General features: G+C 54.3%; 1 protein-coding gene across 1 annotated transcript in view; it reads left to right on the forward strand.

Moving 5' to 3' along the window:
- The first annotated feature begins 15,562 nt into the window (after positions 1 to 15,562).
- The window catches only part of Itpr3 (inositol 1,4,5-trisphosphate receptor type 3), a 64,208-nt gene continuing 52,020 nt past the window's right edge, over positions 15,563 to 27,750 (forward strand). Inside the window, exon 1 of the mRNA XM_021221506.2 lies at positions 15,563 to 15,937. Coding sequence (XP_021077165.1) covers positions 15,849 to 15,937 — 89 coding nt within the window. The 5' untranslated portion in view covers positions 15,563 to 15,848. The remainder of the gene's footprint in view (positions 15,938 to 27,750) is intronic.

Consider the following 27,750-nt stretch of genomic DNA (forward strand, 5'->3'; position numbering starts at 1 on the left):
TCTGCCTCTGCCTCTGCCTCTGCCTCTGCCTCTGCCTCTGCCTCTGCCTCTGCCTCTGCCTCTGCCTCTGCCTCTGCCAAGTGCTGGGATTAAAGACACATGCTACTACCCCCAGACAAGGTGGTCTTAGAACTTAACCCGACTGGATGCATGGATGGATGGTGGGTGGGCAGGCAGTAGGAGAGACAAAAATCATGAATGGAAGGAGGAAGTGAAACTGTAAGAGGGAAGGAAGCCAGAAAGGGTTCATGGCCCCGGGCACAGAGCCATGCCCTTCCCAGGCCTTTCTACCCTGATTTCCCAGGTCCCTCACTGGGCTCTGCCCTGCTCACCCAGCGCTGGCCATGGCAGCTCCAGCCAGGCAGGGGACTAGGCCTGAACAAAGTAGCTCTTCCTCTGGGATATGGGACACACACAGCTCCCGTCTGCAGCTGAAGGACAGGATGAACCCCACTGCTCAGGAAGTGCCTGAGGGCCCAAGTGGACCTTGGGAGTGGCCACAAGGCTAGGCCTGGTCATAGCTTATGGTCTGGAGGCTCTGCACAGAGGAGGGAGGGGAGAGGCAGGGCAGGGCAGGTCCAGACCCACCCCAGGCTCCCTGCCCCTCGCTCCTCCGCACATGCCCCTGGTAGCCAGCTGGGCTGTCACCGGTCTTGCCCTCTAAGCCTTGCTCCTGGATTCAGAGGGTGTCCCTGTGGCTGGCCATGTGCCAGAAGCTGTCAGCATCTCTGACAACGCTGAGTCTGAGAGCAGGTGAGAGTGTGCCAGCGCCTCCCCCCGCGGGCCTCGTTTCTAACTCAGCATCCTCGGGAACCTTCCCTGCGTGGTCCTCACTGTCCTCAGCTCACAGGACAGGCCCAGTGCCCTCTGGTGTCCCCCACCCCGCCCCGTCTTGGGATCTGAGTCGGGGTACTGCTGAGTGACAGACCTTTGTGCAGGGGAAAGACCTATTAGAGGTGTCAGCCATGATGGTTTTAAAACCCAGTCCCAAGCCGGGCAGTGGTGGCGCATGCCTTTAATCCCAATACTTGGGAGGCAGAGGCAGGCAGATTTCTGAGTTCGAGGCCAGCCTGGTCTACAGAGTGAGTTCCAGGACAGCCAGGGCTACACAGAGAAACCCTGTCTTGAAAAACCAAACCAAACCAAACAAAAAACAACAACAACAACAAAAAACCCAGCCCCTAAGTGAGATGTGGTGACCCACACCTGTGGTGACTCACAGCACTGGGAGGCTGAAGCTGAAGAAGTTCAGGGACAGCCTGGGCATGAGAGAGGGAGAGAGAGAGAGAGAGAGAGACAGAGACAGACAGACAGACACACAGAGAGGGACGAGAACACACACATCCCTCCCTGCCATCTTTGACACCCAGAGATTGGGTCTTGTTCCCATCTGCTCTGTGGGAAGAGTGTTCATCTAGCTGGCATGCATGAAGCCCTGCGTTGAAACCACAGCCCTCATGGTTGTAGCCTCATGGTGGTACTGGTGCATACCAGCAACTCCAGCACCCAGGAAGCTGGAGAGCCAGAAGTTCAAGGGCTACACGAGATCCTGTCCCCAAAAGCCATCAGCAGCCTTGAGCTTCCGAAGTTGCAGGCGCTAAATAGGTTTTAGACTCTGTCTCCGCTCCCAGCCCAGGCCAGAACCACTAGCCAGCTGAGGGCTCGGTGCATACCCAGTCCAACTGCGCCGGTTCTGATCCTCACTGGCTGCTGACCATGTGACACAACACCCCCCAGCAAGAAGCACCCTAGGCAGACCTCCTGATGTACAGAAGTTTGTGCAAAAAGAAACTGGTGATCTCCCACCCTAAAGTTCTGCATATTTGTTATGCAGCAGCTGCCATGGGAACGTTGCCCTCGGTAGTCCTCTGTTTCCGGCCCACCTTGTCTGCCAGTTGGAACCACTCCTGGGCTGGACCCAAAGCCAGGAGACAGCTTCCTGTGTCCTCAAAGTGAGGACAGGGAACTGATAGGCAGCTCCTTCGGGGTAGCAGGATGTTCTGGGCTCACCCTGATGCAGGGGATCAACCACCTCTGAGCGGGGAACACAGGGGACGGGGACTGTGGGATTCCAGCAGGGGGCTGCGACTCGGAGGCCACTGAGACCACACTACCCCTCATTCTCTCTCTCTCCCCCATCTGTGACAGCCATTTGAGAAAGGCGGTGCTCTAGTGTGACAGGGTGGCCGGGCACAACCATCAGGCCCAGTTGGTGGTTCCAAGGAGTGTCTGAACTCCAGAAGCAGGGCTCAAGCAGTGACCAATCAGAAGCTGGTGATGCATCTGGGCTTGCTGCCGATCATGGGTGTCTCCTCCCCCCTGGCTCAATGTGTGTGTGTGTGGTTCTTGAGACAGGGTCTCATGTAGCCCGGGTTGGTCTTCACTTTACTACATAACCAAGGTTAATCTTGATCCTCTCTGATGCTGGCTACTGATCCACTTCTGTCTACCAGGAAGTTCTTCCTATCGCCTGACCCCTTTGACTACTATGCTCTATCCATGGTGGCAGCAAGGACTGTCCTGGACCCTGGAGTCTCGTGGAACAAGGGCAGTAGGTCCAGTATGTGATCCACAGACTGGTACTCAGAGAGAAGCACCTGGATGCAGAGAGGCCCAGAGCTAAGGGAGGAGGAAGCTGACTGGGCCCCTTTAGGAAGATGGAGCCAAAGCAGAGATGTGGCTGTTGAGGGAGGAACTGGGAACACAGATCTTGGTGGGGTTCATGTCCTGATTTGGAGCTCCTCTCAGCCACCATGAGGACAAATTCCTCTGTCAGCTGCCCTACTGGGGCCTGACTGGTCCAGGAGACCCTATAGATCAATGTTTCTCAACCTGTGGGTCATGATCTCTTGGCGGAAAAATGACCCTTCCATAGGGGTCACCCATCAGATATTCTGCATATCAGATATATTATGATTCATAAAGGCACCATGACAGTTATGAAGTAGCACTGAAGGTAATTTTATGGTTGGGGGTCACCACAACATGAGACGCTGTGTCAAAGGGTTACAGAAGGAGGAAGGTTGAACCTGCAGATGCGGATAGTTTGAGGCAAGCCTGGGCTACAGAAGACCCTGCTTGCTAAAGGCCGGTGTCGGGACGGGGCTGTGGCTGAGAGTCACAGCTCGCTGGACACTTTAACTGGGAGGAGAGAGTCCAGTCTCAGCTCAGACGGTGGATCCAGTGTCCTCTGAGACTGGCTAACCTTCGATTGCAGGTTGAGGGGCACAGTGCTCTGTGGAAACCATCTTTGTGCTCCCTAAGACTATACCTTAAGGCCTCAAGCAGGCTGGCCACCTTGGATGATCTATTCCAAAGACCCCGAGATTCTGAGCTCTTCTCTTTCCTGTAGCTGGGTGTCACTATGAGTCAGGTTGGGCAGAGGGCTGGGGCCTAGCAGGCACGTGGGACAAATGACTCGCTGGAGGAGAAGCCAGAAGACCTGGACTGGCTGCTGGCCCAGCACTACAGTTCCTTCATAGAAACCTTCCAGAATCTTCCCTGCCCGGGGGCTTCCTCACTCCGCACAAGCAGACAGACAGGCTGGGATTAAAGTCCCCAGGCTGGCACTAACCCAGGGCAGGCAGGCAAGAGGATAAGGACCCTGCAGGCTTCTCCACCCCTGGGTGGGACAATCAGACTCCCTCACAGCCTGAGCGCTGCCAGCCAACAGGGCAAGTCCTGGGGCCCCACTGGGCCTGAGCGTCTCGAGGTCTCCAGCATAAACCATTCCCCAAGACATAGCATTAGGGTCTGATTTGGGGGAACTCGGATGAAATGAGATCCCAGGCCACTGTCTCTTACTCTGGGACTCCGTCGGACTGAACAGCTAACTTCTCTGGGCTGAGTTCTCTTCAACCCCCCCCCCCCCCAATCTTAATGGTGCCCACAGCCAGACAGAGATTTGGGAAGTCCCAATGGATTTGGCACTGAGATTGCTCTCCCAGGGCAGGGGAGCTTCTGTGAGGGGTACTCATGTAGCCCAGGCTAGCCTCCAATCCACTATGTAGCCAAGGATAACCTTGGACTCTGATCCCCCTGCCTCTACCTTCCCGGTACTTGGATACAGGAGTGTATCGCCGACCTAGTTTAAGCGGTGCTGAAGATGAAGCCAGGGCTTCCTGCATGCCAGCCAAGTGCTCTGCCAACTGATCGGCCTTCTCAGCCACCATTCGGGGTTCCTGGAACCTCAAAATGTTCTATAAGCAAAGTCAGGGCTGGGCTTTGGTGGCCTGTAAGCCCCGGCACTTAGGTCATCCTCAGCTACACAGTAAGTTTAAGGCAGAGGCCAGCCTGGTCTACAAAGCGAGTTTCAGGACAGCCAGTGCTACATAGTAGGACCCTGTCTCAAAACGAAAATGAAAACAAAAACAAAAACAAAAAAAAAATGTTTATTGTATGTGTATGGGTGTTTGCTTGTACGTATGTATGGCTGTGTACCATGAGCATGCAGTTCTCTCAGAGGCCAGAAGAGGGCGCTAGTTCTACCTGGAACCTGCATTATGGGTAGCTATGGCCAGTGGTTTCAACTGCTTTGCCATCACCCTGGCCCCAGCCTTGCCTGGCCCACGAATCTGCTCTCAACTCCTCGTGCAGCTCCAATGCTCTCTCCTTTCAGCTCCTTTTTTGGATTTTCTTGCCCATGGCATTTGCTCTGTCTGGCTTGTCCGTTAAAGCCTCAGGAAGCCGCGGCCTCTCCCTGCCCATTCCCTATAGCTTGGCCTCTCTGGGAGCCCTAGTCACGTGTCACCACACCCATACTTCCACGGCACACAGTAAAACTGCATGTAATTTAGGGGAGTGCCCCGGATCTGCACCAGAACCCCAATTCCAAGAGGGTGTGTGCTCACAGGATCCCCGTGTGCTCGGCACTTCCTTGAGCAGCCAGCACACATTGCAGACCCCCTCCCTCCAAGACTCTTAGCCCCATAGTCCAAAGTTGGGGTTGTTTTCTGTAGCCAGAGAGCCCCTTCCTGAGAAGGGTTCACCAATCCTCAGGCCTGAGATCTGGCAAGGCAGCCCGTGCCTCCGCGTCCCAGCTCCCTGGAGATCTTACAGCTCCGGTGTCTGGCTGGGGTCAAGCTGCACTTCACCAGGCCTTGCAGGGAAGTCTCCTCTGTTCTTCTCATGAAGGCCTGGGAGCTGGATGGGGGTGTGGGAGGAAGGGGCCGGCTGTTCTCCATCTGGCCCGAGGCCTCCTCCGCTGCCCCAGGACAAGGGCCCCAGTGTCTGCTCAGCTCCTGGACAAACAGCAGGCCTTTCTCTCCCTCGCTCCCTCTCTCCACTAAGAGTGCCTGGGCTGTGACCCCTTCCTGCTCCCTTAGGAGGGCATGGCACACCCTGCTCATGTCCCCCCACCCCCTTATAAAGGAAGGATCTAGAAACAGGCCATGCAACTTGGTGTGGGAGAGGACCCGTTGAGTGGATGTCCACGCATGATTTAACAGTTTTCAGGCCAGGCCAGGCTGTTTGGGCAAGGCTGGCTTAAACACTTCCTTCCTGCCAAGGGAGGTGTGGGCGCAGCTGGAGGCCAGAGCCAATCCCAGGTGGACTTGGCATCAGTGTTTTGCCTCCTGTCAATCAAGGCCTGGTCCTGCCCAGCCGGGCCCTGGGAAGTTCTCCAGGTAGTTTTCCTTCCCTACAAATTTCCCAGGCCCAAGATGCTTGTCTTCTGACTTCTTGGCAGCCAGCGAGGCACACAGACCCGGACAGACCCACAGACGCCTTTGTGGCCCCCTTCCCGAGAGCTCCCTGCAAGCCCTTCTGGGTATCAGGCTAAGGGTGACCAGGACCGCCATCCCCTCCACGCCTCAAGGCGTCAACATCACGGCCTAGGACTCATTACTCAGTGACCCAGGGGATTTGGATCCTGGCTTGTGGAGCTTTTTTTTAAAGATTTATTTTTTATTTATATGATGAGTACACCATTGCTCTCTTCAGACACTCCAGAAGAGGGCATCAGATCTCATTACAGGTGATTGTTGTGAGCCACCATGTGGTTGCTGGGACTTGAACTCAGGACCTCTGAAAGAGCAGTCAGTGTCTTAACTGCTGAGCCATCTCTCCAGCCCTGTGGAGCTCAAAAGCTCCATCCTTGGTCATTGGTACAACCCAAATTCCATGGCTAGATTGCAATGTGGGTTTGTGTGTATTTGTGTGCCTCTGCATGTATGTGTGATTCATTTACATGTATATTTGAGTACATGTGTGTGTTTTGTATGCATGTATATATTGTATGTATTTTCACATACATATGTATTTGTTTGTTTGTGTGTGTATTTGTGTGCATGTGCATGTGTTCATGTATATATTTTTGCATGTATGTATGTATTTGTATATTTGTATGCATGTGTGTGTATATTTGTGTTTGTGTACATGTGTGTTTGTGTGCATGTGTGTTGGTATTTGTATGCATATGCATGTGTGTGTTTGTGTATATGTGTGTATTTGTGTATATGTATATTTATGTATGCATATGTGTTTGTGTGTACATGTGTGAGTACATGTACATATATGTATATGTGTGTACACATGTGTTTATGTGTGCATGTCTGCATGTGCATGTATTTGTATGCATGAGCATGCCAGAGGCCCAGAGGCTGAGTCAGGTGTCTTCCTGTATTGCTCTCCACCTTAGATCTGGAGACAAGATCTTTCACTGAATATGGAGCTAGTTGATGCAATAGATGTCCTGACAGATCCTCCTGTGGCCCACCAAGGCCAGGGTCACAGGCTCACACCACCATGCCTAGCTTTCCATGGGTGCTAGGACCTTGCATGCACTGGACCCTCTGAGCCTTCTCAGATCATCATTTATTTCTTCCTTCCTTTTCTTTTGATTTTTTTTTTTTTGAGATAAGTCCTAGCCTGTAATTGAGCAACTAATTTTGTTTATTTATTTGCTTTCGTGTGTGTGGGGGGGGGGAGGGGCACCAGAGTGTCACGCCATGCACATGGAGGTCAGAGGTTAACATACAGGAGCTGATGTCTGTTCTGCCACCATGTGGGTTGTTTCTGGGGATGGGATACCGTAGGCGGGCTTGGAGACCCTGTCATTTCTTTGAGACAGGGTCTTGGTGTGTCACCCAGGCTGGGCTCCACCTTGCGGTTCCTCTGCCTCCCACTGCTGTAATTACAGGGGTGTGCCACCACACCCAGCGGAGAGAGCGCAGACTGCCCCGATCTGCAGAACAATCACTTCCAAGGGACGATCTTATTCGATCTTATTTGGCTCTCCAGACCCACTGCCCACACCTGCACGCTGACTTTGAGCTCCTCCCGCTCCCCCCCCACCGAAGGGGGCTGTGCTACCGGGCCCGAGTTACCCAGCTCCCCTTGGGCTGCCTGCACTTTGTCAGAGGCGGGAGGGCTGGAAGAGAAAGATGTGGGGGTGTTTGTTCTCTGTCTGCCACACCCAGGTTGGCGTGGCTAGGCCTGGCTCTTTGGAGCCTCTTCCTAGGGCAGAGGGCAGCCTTTCAGTGGCCAGCTCCAGGGCACCCCGCCACCATCTTGGTTACCCCTTCACCATGTCTGTGCCTCTGCGGGCCTGGCAAGTCCTAACCTCTCTTGAATCAGTCCTGGCCATGTGTGGCTGCTTTATGCCAGTGTCTGACTAGTGACACTCTATTGTTTCCCCAGGGACATTGAGACACGAAAAGGCTTTTCTTTGCAACAGCGAGTGGCTGCCGCTGATCCTGGGACCTGACTCCAGGCTTGGCGTTCACTGTGTCCAAGATGAGCCCTGCATGGGAAAGTTCAGGGTCAGGCATTGTGGGGGGAGCCCTGGCATAGAGGCCGTCTGATTTGGGGCCTCCAGAACCAGAGTCTATGCTCTTAGGAAGGCCTGCTGGTGGGGTAGGGTGAAGTGGGGGCAGTCTTCCGTGACTAATAGCGAATCCCAGCCCTTGGTCTCTTACCTCTTATGTTCCTGGACCCACAGATTGTGGTCCTGTCTTCTGAGTTCCCGTGCATGGGGTAAGTGGTCACCCAACGTCTGGAAGAAATAGATGCTTCAGTGAGGGCATGAGGTTACGGGAAACGCAAGTCTTAGCTCTTGGCTTCCCGAGACACTGAGCGTGGATTTCCGCATGTGGGGAAGGGCATGAGCGAAAGTGCCTTGAACAAGGGAGTGTACCGGCTCCCGGGGATCCTGCACACCCTTGGCTATGCCTGAGAGACTCCCTGCTGTGGGTGGGGTGCCCGACCAGGGCAGCTGATGGCATAGGGAAGGAATTCTCTGGGAACCCAGCGGGCCTGGACTGGCACCCCACCCACGGGGGTGACCCAGCTGGTGGCTGCCACTTTGAGTCAGCCAGGGCTGGGCCCCGCCCCCTTCCTGGTTTCACCCATCCAGGTCCCTGCTCCCTCCAGGCTCCTCCCCTCTCCTGATGCTGCAGTAAAGAACAGAAGAGACCCTTGAGAACAGACTGTCATCTGTCCCAAAGCAACAGTGTGTGTGTGTGTGTGTGTGTGTGTGTGTGTCTGTGTGTGTCTGTGTGTGTCTGTGTGTGTGTGTGTGTCTGTGTGTCTGTGTGTGTGTGTGTGTGTGTGTGTGTGTGGTGTGTTCTCAACCTTTCCAGTTGCAATCAGAGGGACCCTAGGGGACAAGCCAGGCCATGGTAACACCTGGGGTTGTGACGCTGACCTGAGACCTATTTACCAGGAAGACCCTGGATCCCAGAGGGTTCTGCACTTTTTACAACACCACACAGCAGAGCCCAGTTAGGTCTCCAGGAGTATGTGTGGGTTGAGGGAACTTGGGTTTCAGACTGCCCCCTGTCCTCTTCAGAACTTGGGGAATAGTCTGAGCTCCCCTCCCCACCCCCTCCTGTCTACCTGAACCCGGCAGGGAGAGGTGGCCTCCTGCTGGGTCTGCCTGTGGGCACCCTCTGGTGTGATTTCTGAACATTGTCCTGCTTTGGTGGCAAGCTCTGCACTCACAATGTCTGGAATAAAAAAGATGAGAGAAGAAAGACGGTAACGTAGGCCTGCGGTCTCTGAGGCTCCAGAATCAGATTCGAGAAGGGTCACGGGTTCGAGGTCCACCTGGGCTACAGGCCAGGTTGTGGGTTAACCCCAGGCAGCACAACGGAGATTGTGTCTCACAGTATGAAGTTTTAAAAGATGGCCAGGGTGTAACACAGTGTCAGAGCACTCGCCTGTCATGCCTGAGGCCTTGTGGATCCCAATAGCATCAACCATCCCTCCGCTGGCTTCCTGGGCTAGAGGGTCTCTTGGGAGGTGACATTATCATCAGGTACTGGGAGATAGATACCCAGCCATTGAGGATGGCCCTGGGCCATGCTGACCTGTTGCTTGGGGAGACAATGGTAACGCCTTTCCTGGGTCTGAAGTTGGTCCCAGCTTGATGGTCACTCAGAAGAACTGGGCCACCATTCCCCTCCCCCGCACCCCTCCTTCTGGAATTTCCCCCAGCTGGGGGTCCCAGCTCCCTGTAAGGGGGGGGGGTTGGTGTCTGGGTTAATCCCTGTCCTTTCTGGTTCAGTTCCATCTAAATTCACTCAGCCTTTCTGTGTGTCTGGCCGGAGGACAGAGTGAAGCAGACAAGCTTAGTCCATCCAGGGCCTCACAGTCCACGGTCGGAAGCCGAGAGGACCTCGCTACAGCCCGCAGGGTCTCTGACAGTGGGAGAATGAGGACTGTCTGGTAAACACAGGGACAGTCCCAAGTGCTGGCGAGGAGGTCCCCTCAGCAGGCACAGCCCTCCCTGGCCAGCGAGAGTGTCTGCCGTGAAGCTGATGGTTCCCATTGCCTAGCATCCATTAAAGTAAATCTGCCCTTCATCTTCTCTGTGTTCCTTACTTTCTTTCTAGACTTGTTCATTTTAGTGTACGGGTATTCTGTACGGGTGTATGCATGGATGTGTACGGGTATTCTGTACGGGTGTATGCATGGATGTGTACGGGTATTCTGTACGGGTATGCATGGATGTGCACCACATGCGTACCCAGGACCTGTGAAGATCAGAAGAGAGCCTCAGATCCCAGAACTAGAGTTGTGGATGGTTGCTGCTGTGTAGGACCATCCTCCAAGCCGGCAACCTCCGCTACAGGGCGTTCTGCTGGGCCGTTGCCTCTTTACCTTTCCTTACTGAAGGGAGGGCCGTGGCACCCTCTCTTGCATCCTGCTGCCCTTCCCAATTAGATGGGGAGGGTAAGAGGATCTGGGTGGGAAGAATGAAGGCGGGGACTCAGCCTGTGTCACCCTTCCTAGTGCTGTGACCCTTCAAGACAGTTCCTCATGTTGTGACCCCCGACTACAAAATTATTTTCGTTGCTCTTTCTTTCTTTCTTTCTTTCTTTCTTTCTTTCTTTCTTTCTTTCTTTCTTTCTTTCTTTCTTTCTTTTTTTTGGGGGGGGGTGTTATTGAGACAGGGTTTTTCTGTATAGCCTTGGCTGTCCTGGAGCTCACTTTGTAGACCAGGCTGGCCTCAAACTCAGAAATCCGCCTGCCTCTTCTGCCTCCCGAGTGCTGGGATTAAAGGCGTGTGCCACCACGCCCAGCTTCGTTGCTATTTCTTAACTATAATCTTGCTACTCTTATGAATCACAATGTGTAAATATCAGATACACAGGATATCCGATATGTGACCCCTAAACCTGTTGTAAGCCCACAGCTTGAGAACTGCCAATCTACGCAGCCACAGGAAGGCAATGGACTCTGCTGCGTACAGAGCTTCTGTTGTGCTTTCAGGCCACCTGTGCTCTGTCCGGAAGGCTAAAACTCATGGGCTCCCCTGGGTGAGCTTTGGTAGGCTGGAACCTCATTTTGTCTTTGGGGCCTTAGGAGGCACCATTGAAGGTGTTGGGTCATTTTCTGTTTTGAGATTAGGATCTCACTGTGTAGCCCTGGCTGGTCTGGAACTGGCCATGTAGACCAGGGTGGGTTTGGACTCAAAGAGGACTCTGCCTCTCAAATACTGGGGTTAAGGTTAGACACCGCCATGTCCAACACATATTGGTATTTTTTTTAAGACTCACTTATTTTATGTATCTGAGTACATTGTAGCTGTCTTGAGACACACCAGAAGAGGGAGTCAGATGCCATTACAGATGGTTGTGAGCCACCTTGTGGTTGTTGGGATTTGAACTCAGGACCTCTGGAAGAGCGGTCAGTGTTCTTAAACGCTGAGCCATCTCTCTAGCCCATGTATTGCTATTTTTTGAGACAGGATCTTACCATGTAGCCCAGGCTGGCCCAGAACTCGTAGCCGTCCTTGTTTTTGCTTCAAGAGTGTTGGGTAGAGGTATGTGCCAAATGGCTCTCCCGGACTCTGGCTTTCCTCCTCTGTCTTAAGACAGTGTCTCTGGAGGCCTTGGCTGGTCTTGGGCTTCCTCTGTAGCTGAGGAACTTCTGATCTCCTGCCTTTGCCTCCTCCTGTGTGATGAGATAACATCAAGGCTGATTGATGTGGCACAGGGGATGGAACCCGCTAGGCAAGCTCTCTATCGACTGAGCCACATCCCCAGAACTATTATTCATGGACTCTGGACTGGGCCCCAGCATGTGCCCTCTCGAAGGCCACCCAGATCTCTGCAGAGGATACAAGATCGGGGAGGGAGAGGCAGTTTTAGGTCTGGCCCGCTGGGCTGGGTTCTGCAGACCCTGTCCTGTGGGCGGCAGGGAGCTCCCGGAGAGCTTCAAGCTGTAGGGCCATGGACCGAGCTACCATAATCCATCTGGTTTTCCTTTAAAGAGGGTTCTTGGTGGGGCTGGAAGTGGGGGTGCGGGCTAGGCTCTCAGATGGTTAGCACACCCTGCCACTCAACTGCACTCTGACCCCACCTCTTGTATTAAAACAACAACAACAACAACAACAACAACAAAAACAAAAACCTGGCTGAACTTTTTTTTTTTAACCAGCACCACCTCAGAACTCAGGAAAGAGCTCATGGTAGAGCTGGGTTGGCAGGACCAGTTGCCTGGCCTGATCCCTGGGGCCATGGGCGTGGCAGGGGCTGGCAGCGGACCTCCTTCTTTGGACTTTTCAGTGGGATGGAAGGTAGGCTTCCCTACCTCTGAGTTTTTCCTGGTCGACAGAGACACAGAGGCTCAGAGCATCCAGGTCCAGAGTGGAGGGACTTCTTCAGCCTGGCTCTGAGATGTGCCTGAGTGTGGTGACACAGGAGGACCAGACCCCGGGGGCTGTAGGAGGCTGGAGTAGTCACCAGAGAGCCAATGTTCAACCCTCCAAGCTCTGGGAAGGAGAAGTAGGCGGGTCTGATCAGACACCGGGGAGGAGCAGAGGCCCCGCACATGGCAGGCGTCTTAATTACTCTTCTATTACTGTGCAGAGAAACCATGACCAAAGCAACTTTTGCGAAAGAAAGCATTTAATCGAGGGCTCCCTTACAGTTACAGAGGTTCATTACCACCATGACAGTAGGCATAGCAGATATAGTGCTGGAGGAGCTGAAAGCTACTCCCTGAAAGGCAGATAGGCCTGTAAACATGGGAGTGTGGGGGTGGGAGGTGGGTGGAGGTGGAGGTGGGGGTGGGGGTGGGATACTGGGCCTCACTTGGGCTTTTGAACCATCAAAACCCACCCCCAGTGACACACTTCCTCCAACAAGGCCACGCCTCCTAATCCCGAGAGATCCACTGGTAAGTTTTCAAATATATGAGTTTATTGGGCCATTTTTTTATTCAAACTGCCACAGTAGGACTTCAATAGATGTGCCACAGTAGGACTTCAATAGATGCTTATGGAATGAATGTGTATTTTCCCTCTGGAACCCCGGGGAAGAATGAGAGACAAGAGGATCTGTCCGGGGGCCTGGCCCTTCCAATGATGCCACAGTCCGAGAACCCAGACGCCCTGACTGTCGTCTCTCACACTAGAGTACTGGGTCTCAGTTTTAACTTCAGTTCCCAGAAACCAGTTGGGGGACTGGACTATTTGGTGGTGGGGTTTCTCTGGGCTGTGGTCATCTCTTTTGGGGAGAGTCCACTAGATAAGAATTTTTTTTTTTTCTTGAGACGGTTTCTCTGTGTAGCCCTGGCTGTTCTGGAACTCCCTCTGTAGACCAGGCTGACCTCGAACTCACTAAGATCTGCCTGCCTCTGCCTCCCGAGTGCTGCCATTGAAGGTGTGCGCTACCACTGCTTGGCAAGATTTTATTTTTTCTTTTAAGTGATAGTTTGCAGCTTCTTGGATGCACATCCCGTACAGTTTTTTGACAACTTGACACAGCCAGGGCCGCCTGGGACTAGGACCCTCCTCAGCTGAGAAGACGCCCCGATCAGACAGGGCTGTGGGCAAGCCTGTGGGCAAGCCTAAGCAACAGTTTCTTGGATGATGATGGATGTCGGAAGGCTCCAGAACACTGTGGGCAATGCCACCCTTGGGAAGGTGGGACTAGGTTGTAAAAGCAAGCAGACTGAGCAAGCCAGTAGGCAGCGTCCTCCACGGTCTTGGTCTTTGCTTCTGTCCCTGCTGCCCGGCTCCTGCCTTGGCGTCCTATGATCAACTGGAACCTGCGAGCCAAATAAATCCCTTCTTCCTCCCAGGTCGCTTCATGATAATGGCGTTTTACCACAGCCCTAGAGAGCAAACTAGGACCATACGTGTTTTACGGTTGGGGATGTCGCTCAGTTTGGGAGGGTGCCTACCATGCATGGAGTCCTGGGTTCGCCTCTCAAGGCAAAACTGGGCACGGCGGCGGTTCATGCAGGAAGATCGGTGCCGGAAGTCTTTACTGCATGAGATGTTGATTTTTGTTTTTTTAAAAAAGCAGCCTAGTTGAGACAAACACTCAAAGCATTGTAAAAATACTGTTTGGATATATCTAGAAGAGGATGTGCGGTCCGGGCCAGATGTGGAATTCGTGTGACCGTGGGCAGTAGTGAATAGGGACTCGGACACCATGGAGTTCGCTGGACCCACGTCCTTGGGGTCTTTATGGACTTTGGTTTATTTATTTCATGTGGGTGCTTGCTTGTATATCTGTCCCCAGTGCCTGCAGAGGCCAGAAAAGGGTGTCACATCCCCGGGAACTGGAGTTACAGATGGTTGTGAGCTGCCACGTGGGTGCTGGGAATCAAATCCCTGTTCTCTGGAAGAGAAGCCAGTGCTCTTAACTGCTGAGCCATCTCTTCGGGCCCTGTTATGATTTTTTAAAAAAATTAATTAATTTATTTTTATTTTATGTGTATTGGTGTTTTACCTGCATGTATGTCTGCGTGAGACCATCCGAGCTCCTGGAACTGGAGTTACAGACAATTGCGAGTTGCTGTGTGGGTGGTGGGAATTGAACTTGGATCTTCTGGAAGAGCAGGCAGTGCTCTTAACCACTTGGCCATTTCTCCAGCCCATTTTTATATTTATTTGAGGCAGGCTCTCACGTGCCCTAGGTAAGCCTCGAACTTACTATGCGACCTTTAACTCCCAGTCGTCCTGCCTCTACTTCCCCATTAAAGGCTTGGCTAGCCACTACCACCAGCTCTAAGGGTCTTGATAAAAAAATCCCCTACACGCAACAATTCTCGGTGCAGGTCAGCAGCTGGCTCAGGGCTGGCGGCTGTCTCCACCCCTCCTGGGTCTCTTCCTGCTTCTGTCTTCAGTCCCCTCCTCCTTTTCTCCCAGGGACAAACGCCCCCATTCCCGCCCCTCAGGAAATAAGGGGGGCTGGGAGGGGGAGGAGGGAGCAAACGTGACCGAAGGGGGGTGGTGGCGGGAGGGGGGGGCGTTCTTATCTCAGGAGTTCCGACCAAAGCACTAGGAAGCGAACGCCCAGCCTCCGTGGCGCAGAACAGAAAGTAGTCAACTTGGCAGGAGTTTGAAGGCTGAACTTTGTGAGCAAGGGCCCGCTGCGGGAACTTGTTTCAGTGGGCGCTGGGGTGCACTATTAACTAGAGGAGGTAATGCTCTCCCCTCCCAGTGTTATTTATTTATTTTAAAGCAAAGACAGAAGGAGCCAAGAGAAAATGGAGCCAATTCCTCCTGGAGAGGGAGCGGCTGAACTGATTCGGAAGTTGGATCTCTTTGTACACAGGAATGTGGGGAGAAAGAGAGAGAGAGAGAAAAAAAACCAACAAGGACAATAAAAAAACAAAAAGCAAAACCCCCCCAAACCCACCCCATTGCTTCATTTCCCCTCCAAGTCCAAGCACTTTCTATTGTGCAATGAAAAGACTTTTCATGTTGAGAGACGTGAATCCTGATTTGCAACGCTAAGGGCTTGAGCGCGCATCCAGGCGCAAGACGGTTCTCAGCTGGGCGCGGTTGCCGCAGGGTGACCGTGGCCAAGTTCCCGGTGTGCTCAGCCTCGCGTGGGCCGCAGGCTAGGCGAGCTGGGGATCTCCGAGGGTGGAGAGCCCCGAAGTGCACCGCGGTGCTGGTGGATAGCCGTCTAGAGAGCGCGCTAGAGCCTGGGGGTCGTCCGGTGGCAAGCTGGGCGCTTTTGGGGGTGCAGGCGTGCACACGCGCTGTGTAGAAGAGGCCGAGCCCGGGGCGCGGGTGCACGTGGGAGCCGCGGCGGGGGCGGGGCGGGGTGTGGCCTCCCCGCCTCCCAGGCGGGATTTGCATGTGTGTGGCGGCCCCAGACTTCCTGCTCCTTCCCGGCTGCAGGTACGCGCGGGCCGGGCCGGGCTGGAGGGCTGCGAGCGCGCAAAGACGCCGGCACCTCCTCACCCGGACCCGGGTCCCGCCGCGCCTTCTCGCTCTCTGGTGGCAGCCAGCCTACTCCGGCCGTCCCGATCGTCCGGGTCGCCGGGCTGCGAGGTGGCACTGCGCCCCTCTCCGCCCAGCGCGCCTCAGTCCTCTGCACCGAGCTTGGTAGCTCGCTTCTGGGCAACCTCGCCGCCTCGAGCCCCGGAGGGCCGAAGCCATGAATGAAATGTCCAGCTTTCTTCACATCGGGGACATTGTGTCCCTGTACGCCGAGGGCTCCGTCAATGGCTTCATCAGCACTTTGGGGTGAGTGAGCCTAGGGCAAAGAGGGGGTCATCGGGGCCATGGTACCAGCTGCTTGTCTCCCAATGTCCAGTCCCCTGAGCCCTTGATAGAGGCTTGCTTGGACAGCCCAGTCTCCAGAAGCGAGGGGACGCTCGCTGGCACCCCTCTCTTAGAGAAAGGAAGTGCGTTGTTTGCTCAGGTAGTAGTCCGGTGCCCTGGGGAGTTCTAGAAGGCGTCAGGGCCCACGAAGCCCGCCACTTCTGGCACACTCTTTCTTAACTCATAGCTGAGGGGTTCGGACTTCCTTTGCAAGTGGTCCTCGGGTTGTGCAGGTGGCTGGGGCCTGAGTTGGAGAGGGCCTGGGTATGCTTGTTTGGGATTGGGGGTGGGGTGCTAGGGTTGGCTCAGCCAGGAGCCAGACACTCACCTCTATATCCCCATCTTGAATCGGTTTATTTAATTATTTAATTAATCATTTATTTATTTATCTGGAGAGGTAGCATCTTTTCACTCTCCTTGTGCCCCATCCCGTCTTCAGAGTGTTTTCTTTACCCTCCCTGTCCAGGCAGTCCAGGTCTTGGCCAGCTGGCCCCCCTCTCACCGCCGCCACCCGCTCCCTGTCAATTTCCTGTGTAGCTACTCTGGCGCCCCTGGGTCCCTGGTCCCAGGTTCTCTAGAGCGCTTTACAAACATTAATTAATTCTGGCTGTCACCCCCCCGCCCCCTCCCCGGGGTCCGGGCTGGTTAAGCAGGGAATTGATTCCATCCCATGCTGGTGCCAGGCTGGTAGCTGCGAGAGGTTAGAATCCCGGTATCTTTTTGGAGAGACCCTTGGCACCTCGTTGCTACAGGGATGGAGGGGAGCGCACAAGCCCGGATCTGGTCTTTTTGCCCCATTTTCGGGCTGGTGGGTGGTGGTGGCTAATGTTCTGGTGTCTCATGTTGTCAGCACCATCCAGCTGCGGAGGGTGACTCCTCTCTGGGGGCTTTGGAAGTGTGTCAGGATTTCTCCTTTCAAAGTTGGCCCTGCAGGTGGGAGGCTCCTGGCTCCCTTGCTCTCTCCTCTTGGTGGTTGGAATTCAATGTGCTGTAGGGAGGAGAAACTGCCAGGGCCTCTCTGCCTGAGGAGGCTGCGATGGGAGTTCCAGCGTCCCTCTCTTCACCAAGCATCTTCCAGGCTCTCCTACACACCTCCTGGGTCAGATGGAAATTCCTACACACACTCACCTCCCCATCAGATTTCTCTTCAGAAGTTGCCCAGAGAAGAGGGGAGGAGCCACATCTGGGCCAGCATCTTTGCAGGCCTGGCTCAGAGCCCTGCCAGGCAGGGCCCTTTTTGGGGAGCTACAGGGGAGCTGCATAGTCAGCACTTCACATGCTGCCTTGGGACAGGGGGGAGGGGCAAAGCCAAAGGTGGGAGCCCCGATTTCCCCCAACTTTGCAGATTCTCAAAAGGAATAGTCACTTTTTGTTGATGTGTCTGGCTCAGGGCTGAGCACAGGGTAGACGCTGTTTAAGCACCTTGAGGATTGACAGAGCCAAGAAAAGGATCTAAGGTCCCCTTTCCTGTCCCCAGGCAGCCTCCGTTGTCTGGAGAATCCCTCTGCTGGCTCTCTCTCTCTCTCTCTCTCTCTCTCTCTCTCTCTCTTCTTAAAAGATTATCTCATGTGTATGAGTGTCTTGCTGGCATGTATGTCTGTGTAGCATGTGGGTGCTGCGTGGCTTTAGAGGCCAGAGATCGCATTGGCTCTCCCGAGACTGCAGTTACAGAAGGGTGTGAGCCACCTTGTGGGTGTTGGGAATGAACTCAGGTCCTGTGCTAGAGAGGCCGGTGCGCTAAAGCACTGATCCATGTCTCCGGTTCTCAATACATTTTCTTCCTCTTGGTCCATCCTGCCTCAGGAGCTGCTAATTTTAGTCCACCTGGACCTCAGGGCAGGTATCAGGGACATCTGAGAGCCCTTGACCCCAGGCTACCCCTTCCTATGTACCACCCCCTCCCCACAGTCCCCCTCAAAAACTGGCAGGTGCTTTCCCAGCCTGGTCCCAGTGTACAGGCCACAACCTCATCTTTGTTCACCACATTTTCTCATACACCAGAAGTTCAGGTGTGTTTCCTGGAACACCCCCCCATCTCTTTACCTTTGCTCCCCTGTGACTCCCTGAGTAAATCTGCCCCACCCCCTGAGACCTGGCCCCAAGTGGCCTCTTTTGAAAGAGCTGAGACCCCACCTTCCAGGGCAGAGTTAATCCTGTTTTTTGTTTTGTTTTGTTTTCTGTGACCCTTTTCAAACTCTTCTCTGGAGCAAACCAGGCTCTGTGGGCTCCCTGTAGGTCCAGCTAATGCTGCACGCTTGCAGAGTTGGTGAACTAGCTGTGCCCATCCTATAGTCAGAGCTGACCGTGGAGGCTGCCCTGTACGGGGGACAGTGGGAGTGTGGGCGTGGGCTTCCCGCTTCCTGCTTAGAGCCGATGAAGAGGGATTGACAGTTCTTTTACCACGTCCCTTGGGAATTCTGTAGATTCTGTGGAGTGGGGTCTGTAATCCCAGCACGTGGGAGGCGGTGGCTGGTGGATCACAAATTGAACGGCAGCCTCTGCTATATAAGGCTAGCCTGCCCAGGCGGTGGTGGCACACGCCTTTAATCCAAGCACTTGGGAGGCAGAGGCAGGTGGGTTTCTGGGTTCGAGGCCATCCTGGTCTACAGAGTGAGTTCCAGGACAGCCAGGGCTACACAGAGAAACCCTGTCTCAAAAAACTAAAAAAAAAAAAAAAAAAAGGCTAGCCTGGGCTACGAAGGTGCTTGTCTTCAAAACAAAAAAACAAGGCAGACAAACAAACAGAAGGTCAAGCTTGGCAGACACATAGAGTCTAAGAGACTCAGTCTGACTGAACCCAAATCTCCATGCTTCCGTTTCCTTTCTGCAGAGCCGGGAGCGGGACCCTGGTTTGAGGCATGCTAACTGTACATATAGCTACGGGTCCTGTGCCCTGCCTCTGAGCTATATCCTCAGCCTTCGATGCTGCGTTATAGTTACAGTCCTCGGGGCCAGGAGCATGGCTCTATGAGTCTCTCTGCTCTTCTTACTCAAGTCTGTCTGCCCCTCACCCTTAACTCTTGCTCCCGCAGCCGTTCCTGGGCTGTTGGTGCCCAGGGTCGTGAACTCTGGGCCTGGTGTGATTGGATGGAGCGTCTGGCCCATCTCAGTGCCCAGTGTCTGGCATTAGTGGGCAGAAGGCTGGCCCAGCTGGGGAGGTGGGAGGGGGCTCTGGTTGAGTTGGGAGGTGCAGCAGCTTGAGGCTTGGGACCAGAGCACTTAAGGAGACAGCCAGTCAAAGCCTCTCGGGTAATTAGAGGTCCCGTGAAGATTGTATATTAACTGGGTTGGGAGGCTGGGAGGGGTCTGGGGAGTGGATCTAGCAGGCCCACACCTGTTCTTGGCAGGGAAGCGTGGCTGCGGCTGGCCTCGCCCCTCACCCAGGTGGAGGCATAAGAGGCCAGAGCTGGCGCTGCGGATGGGGAGGAAGAGGGGGGAGGGCTGTTGTGGCTTGTGGCCAGCTCTCCCTCACAGGAACGCAGGGTGGACCTGTTAGGTCCCATCTGGTCCCTTGGAGATCTTTTTAGTGTCCCTGGAGTGGCTGCAGACCCCCAGAAATTGAGTTGGGGGTGCAGGTGAACTAAATTTTGAAGAGGCATCTGTCAGGGAGACTTTGCTGCCATTAATGGGCCTGGAATCACTTTTGAGGGGGACACCTCTGGACCTGGGTCACCCTACCATGGGGCAGTCAGCACATGGGGTCAAGAGGGCCCTGGCCTCTCCTGTGGCATTCTCTGTCCTGTCCTTATCCGTCTTGGGAGGGTCGGCGCTGGAGGTGAAGACCCTGAGTATGGGGGATGTGGGGCAAACCTTGGGTTCTCAGATGAGGATCTCTGGTCCAGGATCCCCAGGAGTGTGCTCTCTGGCTCCTACTCCATCACTAACTGAATATTTCCACAACTCAAACCTAGGGCTCTGATAGAGGAATCCCATCTCCAGTGCATCCTGTGTATTCATATGCTCTCTTTTTAAGAAAGATTTAATGCTGGGTATAGTGGTGCACGCCTTTAATCCCAGCACTCAGGAGGCAGAGGCAGGCGGATCTCTGAGTTCATGACTAGCCTGGTCTACAGAGTGAGTTCTAGGACAACCATAGCTACATAGTAAGAACCTCTCTAGGGGGAAAAATAAGATTTAATCATTAGTGTCTGAGTGTGTGTGTGTGTGTGTGTGTGTGTGTGTGTGTGTATGCATATAAGTGCGGGTACTCATGAAGGCCAGAAGGGGGCGCTGAGTCCTCTGGTGCTGGAGTTAGAGGTGACTCCGAGCACTCTTAATATGAGTGCTGTGAACTGAACTGGGGTCCTTTGCAAAGAGCCCTCGCTTCAGCCCTATCCTGCACCTTCTTCTAAGGTGCTCAAGCTGTACCTAGGAATGTCTTGGATGTAGGGTAGCCTAAAAACAGTTTATTAGCGAATATAAAAAAAGCAAACAAACAAAGCCAACTGTAGTTCCCAGTTGGGTGTGGCCCGGGTCTGCCGACCCAGCTACCCAGGAGACTGCAAGGTCAAGATCGATGGGCTACAGAGGAAGTTCAAGGGCAATCAAAGCGACTCAGTGATAGTCGGAAGAAAGAGCTGGAGATGTAGCTTGGTAGCCGAGCGCTTGTTGCTTGCTGGAGGCCCGGGCCCAGCTTCCCGCCCTGTACTGCACGGCTCCCAGTTCCAGATACTCAGCTCCGAATAGCACCGACTATTGTCTTAAGACTCCTGAAGTTATTTTATTATCATTTTTTTTTTACTCATGTATGCATTATTATTATTTTGGAAGCCTTTTCTGGGTCGCATCACTGCAAAGGTGAGACCCCTCCTAGACCTTCTGGGCTTTCAAGACAGCCCTGCTTTGTAACCCTGGCTGACTTCCGAACTGTAGCTCGTCTTGCCTTGGGGACCCACAGGATGGGGTCACAGGTATGCCCTGTCCTGCTCAGGCTCCTTAGTGAGCACCGAGGGCTTGGGTCCCTAAGCAGGCTGTGAGGAAGCCTGTCTGCTTGATCAGCCTGAGTCAGTCAGCAAACTTTCATGAAGGACCTACTGGGTGCCAGGTATCGTTTCTGGACGGAGTCCTAGTGTGTTGTACAGCTTGGGAACCTTGCCTGCCAGGTGTACTTGAGATTGGTCCTGGCTTAATTATGACGTCATTGGAGGAAGGTGCTACCCTTGTGTTCTTTAGCCCTGGCAGTGGGTTAGCCTCAGCTAGTCCCGTGCTTGCAGATTCAGGTTTTGAAAACTTGTAATTTTTTTTCCTGATTTAAAAAAACAACAACAACAGCATATGTTTCCTGGAGGAAATACGAAACAGCTCACTCAAATAATGTCTGTGGTGGCACTGCTTTGGATGTCTTTTCTGGGCCCCCAGCCTTGTGAGCACTCTCAGAAGCCTTTACAGACAAACCAAGCTGAGCCCCTGTTTGTGTCTTGTCTCTCAGACATGTCTGACCTCTCCCGAGCTGACACTCTGTTGTGGTGGCCCAGAATCACACGGTAGCAGGCTCTGTGACTCACGGAAGCGTTCCTGACACCTGCCCGCTGTGCGGGCTGCCTGGCAAACTTCAGATTTCTGCCCTGAGCATCCTGAAGCTCACAGGTCCGGACGCCTGGTTAGTTGTCGGGATGGAGATCAGGGAAGGCAAGGCCTGCTTTTCGCCGAGTGTTGGCTCCCAGGTTCAGGCCGTGCTTTCTGCCTGCTAGTGGAGGCAGGACTGTGCCTCTGAGGGTCTGACCCAGTTCATGTCACATGTTTATGAGTGTTGCTCGGCTGGTGGGAGTGAGAGCCTCCACCCTCTTGGTTGGGTGTGGTACAGGTCCCATGCAGCGGCACATGGGTGTGATGTCCCCCCCGTGGGGTGACTCAACAGAGAGAGGGGTGGCATAGGGGTCTGCCGAGGACAGAACCAGTCTCGCTTTCTGCCACAGAACTCTAGGGTCTCAGGCTGAATCCAGCAATTTGGCCTTGAAGAATCCTGCTTCAGTCAGCTGCCCACACGCCGCCTTGCCCTACATTCTTGACCCTGTGTCCCCTCCCTAGCTTGGCCCGATGGGTGGTGGCTTGGGTTGGGGGTGGGGAGAGAAGCTGGGTCGCAGGGTGGGGACACGCCAGCTTTCTGCTCTCAGCCTGGGGGCAGGTTTCTGGGTTTCGATAATCTTGTACACACAGCTGGGATCTCCGTGTGGCTGGCCACTTCCAGCCCTACCCTCTAGACTGCATCAAATGTACGGCTGGGGCCCCTCCCTGGGAGCAGGGGCCGTGGTGGGGGGAGGGAGGGAGAATTCCTTCTGCTTCATCTCCAGGTGGGTGTGTGAGCTCGGAGGCCCCCAGAGCGGGCAGGCTGCCTATCCCTGGGTCAGGCTGCTCAGCATTGGCATGGAGCTTCCCCACACTTGAGAGCCCGGGATAGGAACCAGAGGAGGCCGCAGGGCCCGCAAGAGAGGAGTTGGTGGGGTCGGCTGTTGTCCCCCTAAGTGGTGGAGGGTGTTGGCCGAGTAGTACTCCTGTTACTGGGGCTTGTCCTTGGGGTGACAGGAGGGACTTGCTGCCTGGTTCCATCTGTACAGAGCCCCTCAGCTGGCAGGTGGGCAGAGCTGAGGGTCAGCAAACACAAATCTCTGCCCCAGCTGCAGCAGGTGTTTATTTGGTTAACAAATCTCAGCTCTCCCGTCAGCTGGCCACCGGCCCTTCCTCTTTGCGGTGTTTGCGGCAACCAGTCTCCAGGTGTCCAATAGGAGACTTCTTGGTGACATTAGGTCCGGAAGAGGAGAATCAAATACCTCTCCGGGTGATGATAGGGACTGGGACGGCCATGGTCAGAGACCAGCCAATCGCTACAGGCTCTGCTGACCCTTGAATCTCTTGAATCACCCACATTTCAGGACAAGATACCTGTAGGGGGGACTGGGGACTGGGGCTCAATTGGGGAGGGTGCCCCGCTGGCATGCGTGAAGCCCTGCGTCCACGGTGACCGGCCCACACCTGCAGACCCAGCATTTGTGAGACAGAGGCAGGAAGATTATGGGTTCTCGGTCAGCCTCAGCTGCCTAGGTTGTTTTCGGCTCGTCTGTGTTACAAGAGACCCTGTCTCAAACAAACAAACAAACAAGTCCCCAAATCCATCTGTGTTTGCATTTAATCCCAGCACTCAGGAGGCAGAAGCAGGTGGATTTCTGTGAGTTCCAGGACAGCCAGGGCTATAGGGTGAGACCATTTCTCAAAAGAAAGGAGCAAGCTTTGGTGTTCCCGGTGTTCCCACAGTGCTGGCCCCTAACAGCATCCTATGTGCTCAGCCTGTAGCCCAGTGGCCTCACGGTGCCTTGGACTTCATGGTCCAACATGGCCAGTGTTTGGCCTCTGAAGCCTTGTATCCGAACCCAGGGCCTGTTCACCCGCTCTTGCTTTCCCACTTGATGTCCGGTCCTCAGCTTCTGTTTTGGGGACTCCATGTCACCCACTCAGTTTCCCTGAGAATTCTGAGGTAGTCTGGAGGTGGGGGTGCTGGGCCTGAAGTTCTGCCCTGCTGAGGCTCCTCAGCCTCGGTCACTGTGTGGGGCGAACGGAGCATTGTGTCTGAGTGATGGGTCGCAGGCCTGAAGGGCTAGGAAGGCCTGAGGTGTGGGCAGCCCACACAGAAGCTCTAAAGACAGGCCCTGTGGCTAGCCTGCGCTAAACAGCACAGGATGGAGGGATGGGGATCCTAGGAGGAGGAGCCCAAGGAGAAACCAGCTTGCTCTGGAAAGCCATGAAGACTCCCATGGAATGCTCAAGGAGCCTGCACCCCACGACCTTGGTCTAAGAGAGGAAGGCTGCACCCAAGGGTCTCTCCTGCCCAGTGATTCCTTCTTCTCCCACTGCCTGCCCCTTGTTTCTCGTCTCCTCGGCCCTTATAGATGTGTCTTTCTGTGCACACAGCTGCCTACCTGATCCTGAGCCAGGAACCCAGGCCTTCGGGCAGAGCTCTTGGAGCTGGCACCCAGGCTGCCGGACCAAGCAAGCTCTGTCATCTTTGCTTCCCTCACTGAGGCCAAGGTCTTATTGTTCCCTCTTGTCCCTGAGCTCCTGGAAGCCATGGGCTCTGCTGCTATTGAATTCTGTATGTCCCATAGGCTGCCTGGCCCATCGGATGCCGCGGGTGGCTTCTTGGTGCAGACAGGCATAGGTAAGAAAGGAATGCTTTTTGAACATGACAACCTTGAGAGCCTGGGTTCTTTTTCCAACATTCAGATCCTATCAGCAGGTGCGACCATGACCTCCCGACTCCTCTAACATCTCCCTCTGGTCTTAGATTGCCTACTGTTGATGGGGAGCCCCAGGGTCACTGGCTGAGGTCGGAAGACCCGGGCTGGGAACGGCCACTGTGCACACTCTCGTGTGCAGGACTGGTTATAGTTCTCTTTCCCAGGGCCAATGTAGACCAAGGGGAACTCTTGGGGGTTTCCCACTGTCCCATGCTATTGGTGGCCGAGCTGCTTGGTGTAGGCTTTGAGTCAGGTTCCCCAGAAGTCACTACCCCACTTTTATCTAGAGCCTTTCCTTCTTATCTAATCTCCAGCCAGCTCTAACCTACCCCAGTGCCTTTCCCATGGCTCTACCTGGGTCTCAAAGTCCACTGTGCGCCAAGTGGGCCATGCAGGAATCTAGCCCAAGATTGTGGGGTGCAGACTCCTTGAGCATTCCAGGGGAGTCTTCATGGCTTTCCAGAGCAAGCTGGTTTCTCCCTTGGGCTCCTCCTGCTAGGACCCCCATCCTTCCATCCTGTGCTGTGTAGCGCAGGCTAGCCACAGGACCTGTCTTTAGGGCTTCTGTGTGGCTGGGGCCTGGTGGGCAGGTGTAGACCCGACGATCCTATCCCCTGGGCATTTAGCAGGGTGGGCATGGGCTCCCTGAGGGTACGTCACACCCAGCACATCATGGATCCCACAGACGCTTTGTTGAGCCTGACTGTGGGGGGTGGGGACGTCATATGTCTGACTAGCTGTGTGGCCCAGGTGGCTCCCGCCTTTGGGTGAGGCTCTTTAGAGCAGATGAGGGGAACTGACAATAAAGCCAGGGTGCAGGGTGGGACCTCAGACAGAGGGGCCCTGGTGGAAGGGTAAGACATGAGAGGGGAGGGCAGCTGTGGAGTTGGCTTGGGTTCGGATGCCAGCTGTGCACAGGTGGCTGTCCACCTGGGAGAGGATAGCAATGCTACACCCAGAGATGCGGTCCCACTGGGTGGGGAGGAGTGGGGTGCCTTTGTGGGTTTCCACCCGCCCTGGGCATCTGGCCCGGGCTCAGTGTTCTAGCCATAGCCGCTGAGGCAGGCCGGGGTGGGGCAGTGCTCAGCCTTGGAGATAGTGGGTGGTTGGACGCAGGGAGTTTCACTTTGCTGATGGGTGGGGTCTGTGGGACTAAGGCCCAGCTGGCAATCTGGGGACACTCTTCTAGACTGTCACCGTAACTGTAACTTACCTGTCTGGTGTCTTCAGGCCTGTCTCTGGTCCCCATCTGATAAGGGCTTTCCCATTATCGGTTAATGGCATCCCTCCGCTCCCGCACACCTCATCAGGTCACGTGGCATAGCCTGGGCTGCTTCAGTTGTAGTGCTCAGGAATGGTGGAAGGGAGACCTGAGAGATGTGTGTGGGGTACCCCGGATCCTGTAGACGCTATATAAGTAAAAGGGGCGTGGCTAGAGTGGAGAGAGGGCTCAGCAGTGGTCAAGAGCAAATATTCCTTTTGCCGAGGACAGAGGATGGGAACTTAGTTTTCAGTGGGAGTACAGGGAGGCTCACAACCTCCTCCAAGGCTTAATGTCCCCATGGGCCCCACAGGCACCTGCACATATGACATACGTGACATTCGTTTACACATACACATGAGTCTATTTTTAGACTCTTTCTTTCTTTCTTTTTTTCTTTCTTTCTTTCTTTCTTTCTTTCTTTCTTTCTTTCTTTCTTTCTTTCTTTCTTTCTTTCTTTCTTTCTCTTTCATTCTCCCTTCCTTCCTTCCTTCCTTTCTTTCTTTTGGTTTTTCAAGACAGGGTTTCTCTGTGTGGCCCTAGCTGACCTAGAACTCTGTAGACCAGGTTGGCCTCAAACTCACAGAAATCCACCTGCCTCTGCCTCCTCAGTACTGGGATTAAAGGTGTGCGTCACCACTGCCTGACATTTTTGTTATTTTTTAATACTTATTTTCATGTATGTGGATGTATGCGTGGCCCATGTATGTCTGTGTAGCACTTGCGTGCCTGGTGCCCATGGAGGCCAGAAGAAGGCATTGGGTACTTTGGGATCAGAGGTACAGATGGTCATGAGCCACCACGTGGGAGCTGGGAATCAAACGTGGGTCCTCTGGAAGAGCAGCCACTGAGACATCTTTCTAGTGAATAAAATAAATCTTAAAAGAAAGGCATCAAGGTCTCACCCCCAAGACAAGCTCTAGGGGGTCATTGGATGGAGCCAGTGAGGTGCCGGGCTTCTTGCCCAGGAGCAACCCCGAAGGTTCCCCGCCCCCCCGTTTCTGACTCCACGCTCTTGGGGGCGGGGGCAGCTGTTCCTATGGCTGCCGTTGGCTCTATGCCTTGTAGTTCAGGGCTGCTCCTCTTTGCACGTGTGTGGCTCTGGTTCCTCTCTGAGCAGCTCCATGTGGCCTCCCTGCTCTGAAGACCCCAGGCTGTGTGGGCCTGGGTGTCAGGCTGAGCCAGCGAGGGCAGGAACAGAGAGATAGTCCTGAGTAGACCAGGCTGGCTTGCGCGGGTGGGCAAACACGTGTATGTTTAGTTGCATGGCCTGTTGGAATGACCTGGAAAGGGTCTCCGGGGATGCTGGGCAGGGTCCTGGGAAGGGACTCCAACCTTTCCTTCCCTCCCATCCCACGAGGCCTTGTATACCAGCCAAGAGTGGGCAGTGGGAATCGCCCCTGTATCCTCCCTGTCCTGTGACTTCTGTGTTTCCTGAAGGCTCTGGCCCCCTTGGCAGGGCCTTTTGTAGGTCCTGGTCAGTGTCTCTCCCCTCCCCCGGCACCATGTCTGTGTCCCCTCTTTTCTGGCTCTGCCGAGAGCCTGCCAGCTGCTCTGATTCATGGATGTCTTACAGGAAATTCTATGCATTATTCAAGACCTCAGCGGCTCCCAGGGCTCTTGCACACCTGGTCTGATAGGCTATACTCTGACCTTTCCCGTCCTAAATCCAGACAAAACCCACTGCCCTGGTACCGCCGCTGGGACCAACGCATTATCTTCCTCTTGCTATTCTCAGTGTGTGACTCGTCTTCTCAACGCGACTTTAACTCCCTGAGTCAGGGACCCTGCTTTCTGTCTCATGTTCTTCCCCCCACAGCTGGTGGAACGGATTCTTTCACTCAGTATGCGTTCTGTGCGGTCTGCTCTGCAGGTCTGGGCACAGGGGGTGCAGAGGGCAAAGTACATACCCCCATCCTTGTGGAATCTACACATCGATCGTGGCGGCGAGTGCCAGGTCAGAACCAGAACAAAGGAAGGCGAGAGCAGCCTGCCACGAAGCAGTGCGCAGATTATATTGTTTATTTATGGGGTAGCCCTGTATCATGTAGCCCAGGCTGGCCTTCAGCTTACCATGTAGTGAGGGATAACCTTGAACTCCTGATCCTCAGGCCTCTACTTCCCAAGAAGTGGAATTAGAGGTGTATGCCACCAAACCTGATTACAGTTTTAAAAGGAATGGGTCTTCTGTAGGCGTGGGTCCTGTGAGCTGAGACTTGCAGGAAGTGAGGGTGCCAGGAAGCAGA

Source organism: Mus pahari, chromosome 21 (genome assembly GCF_900095145.1).
Source record: "Mus pahari chromosome 21, PAHARI_EIJ_v1.1, whole genome shotgun sequence".
In the NCBI taxonomy this organism is placed as follows: Eukaryota; Metazoa; Chordata; class Mammalia; order Rodentia; family Muridae; genus Mus; species Mus pahari.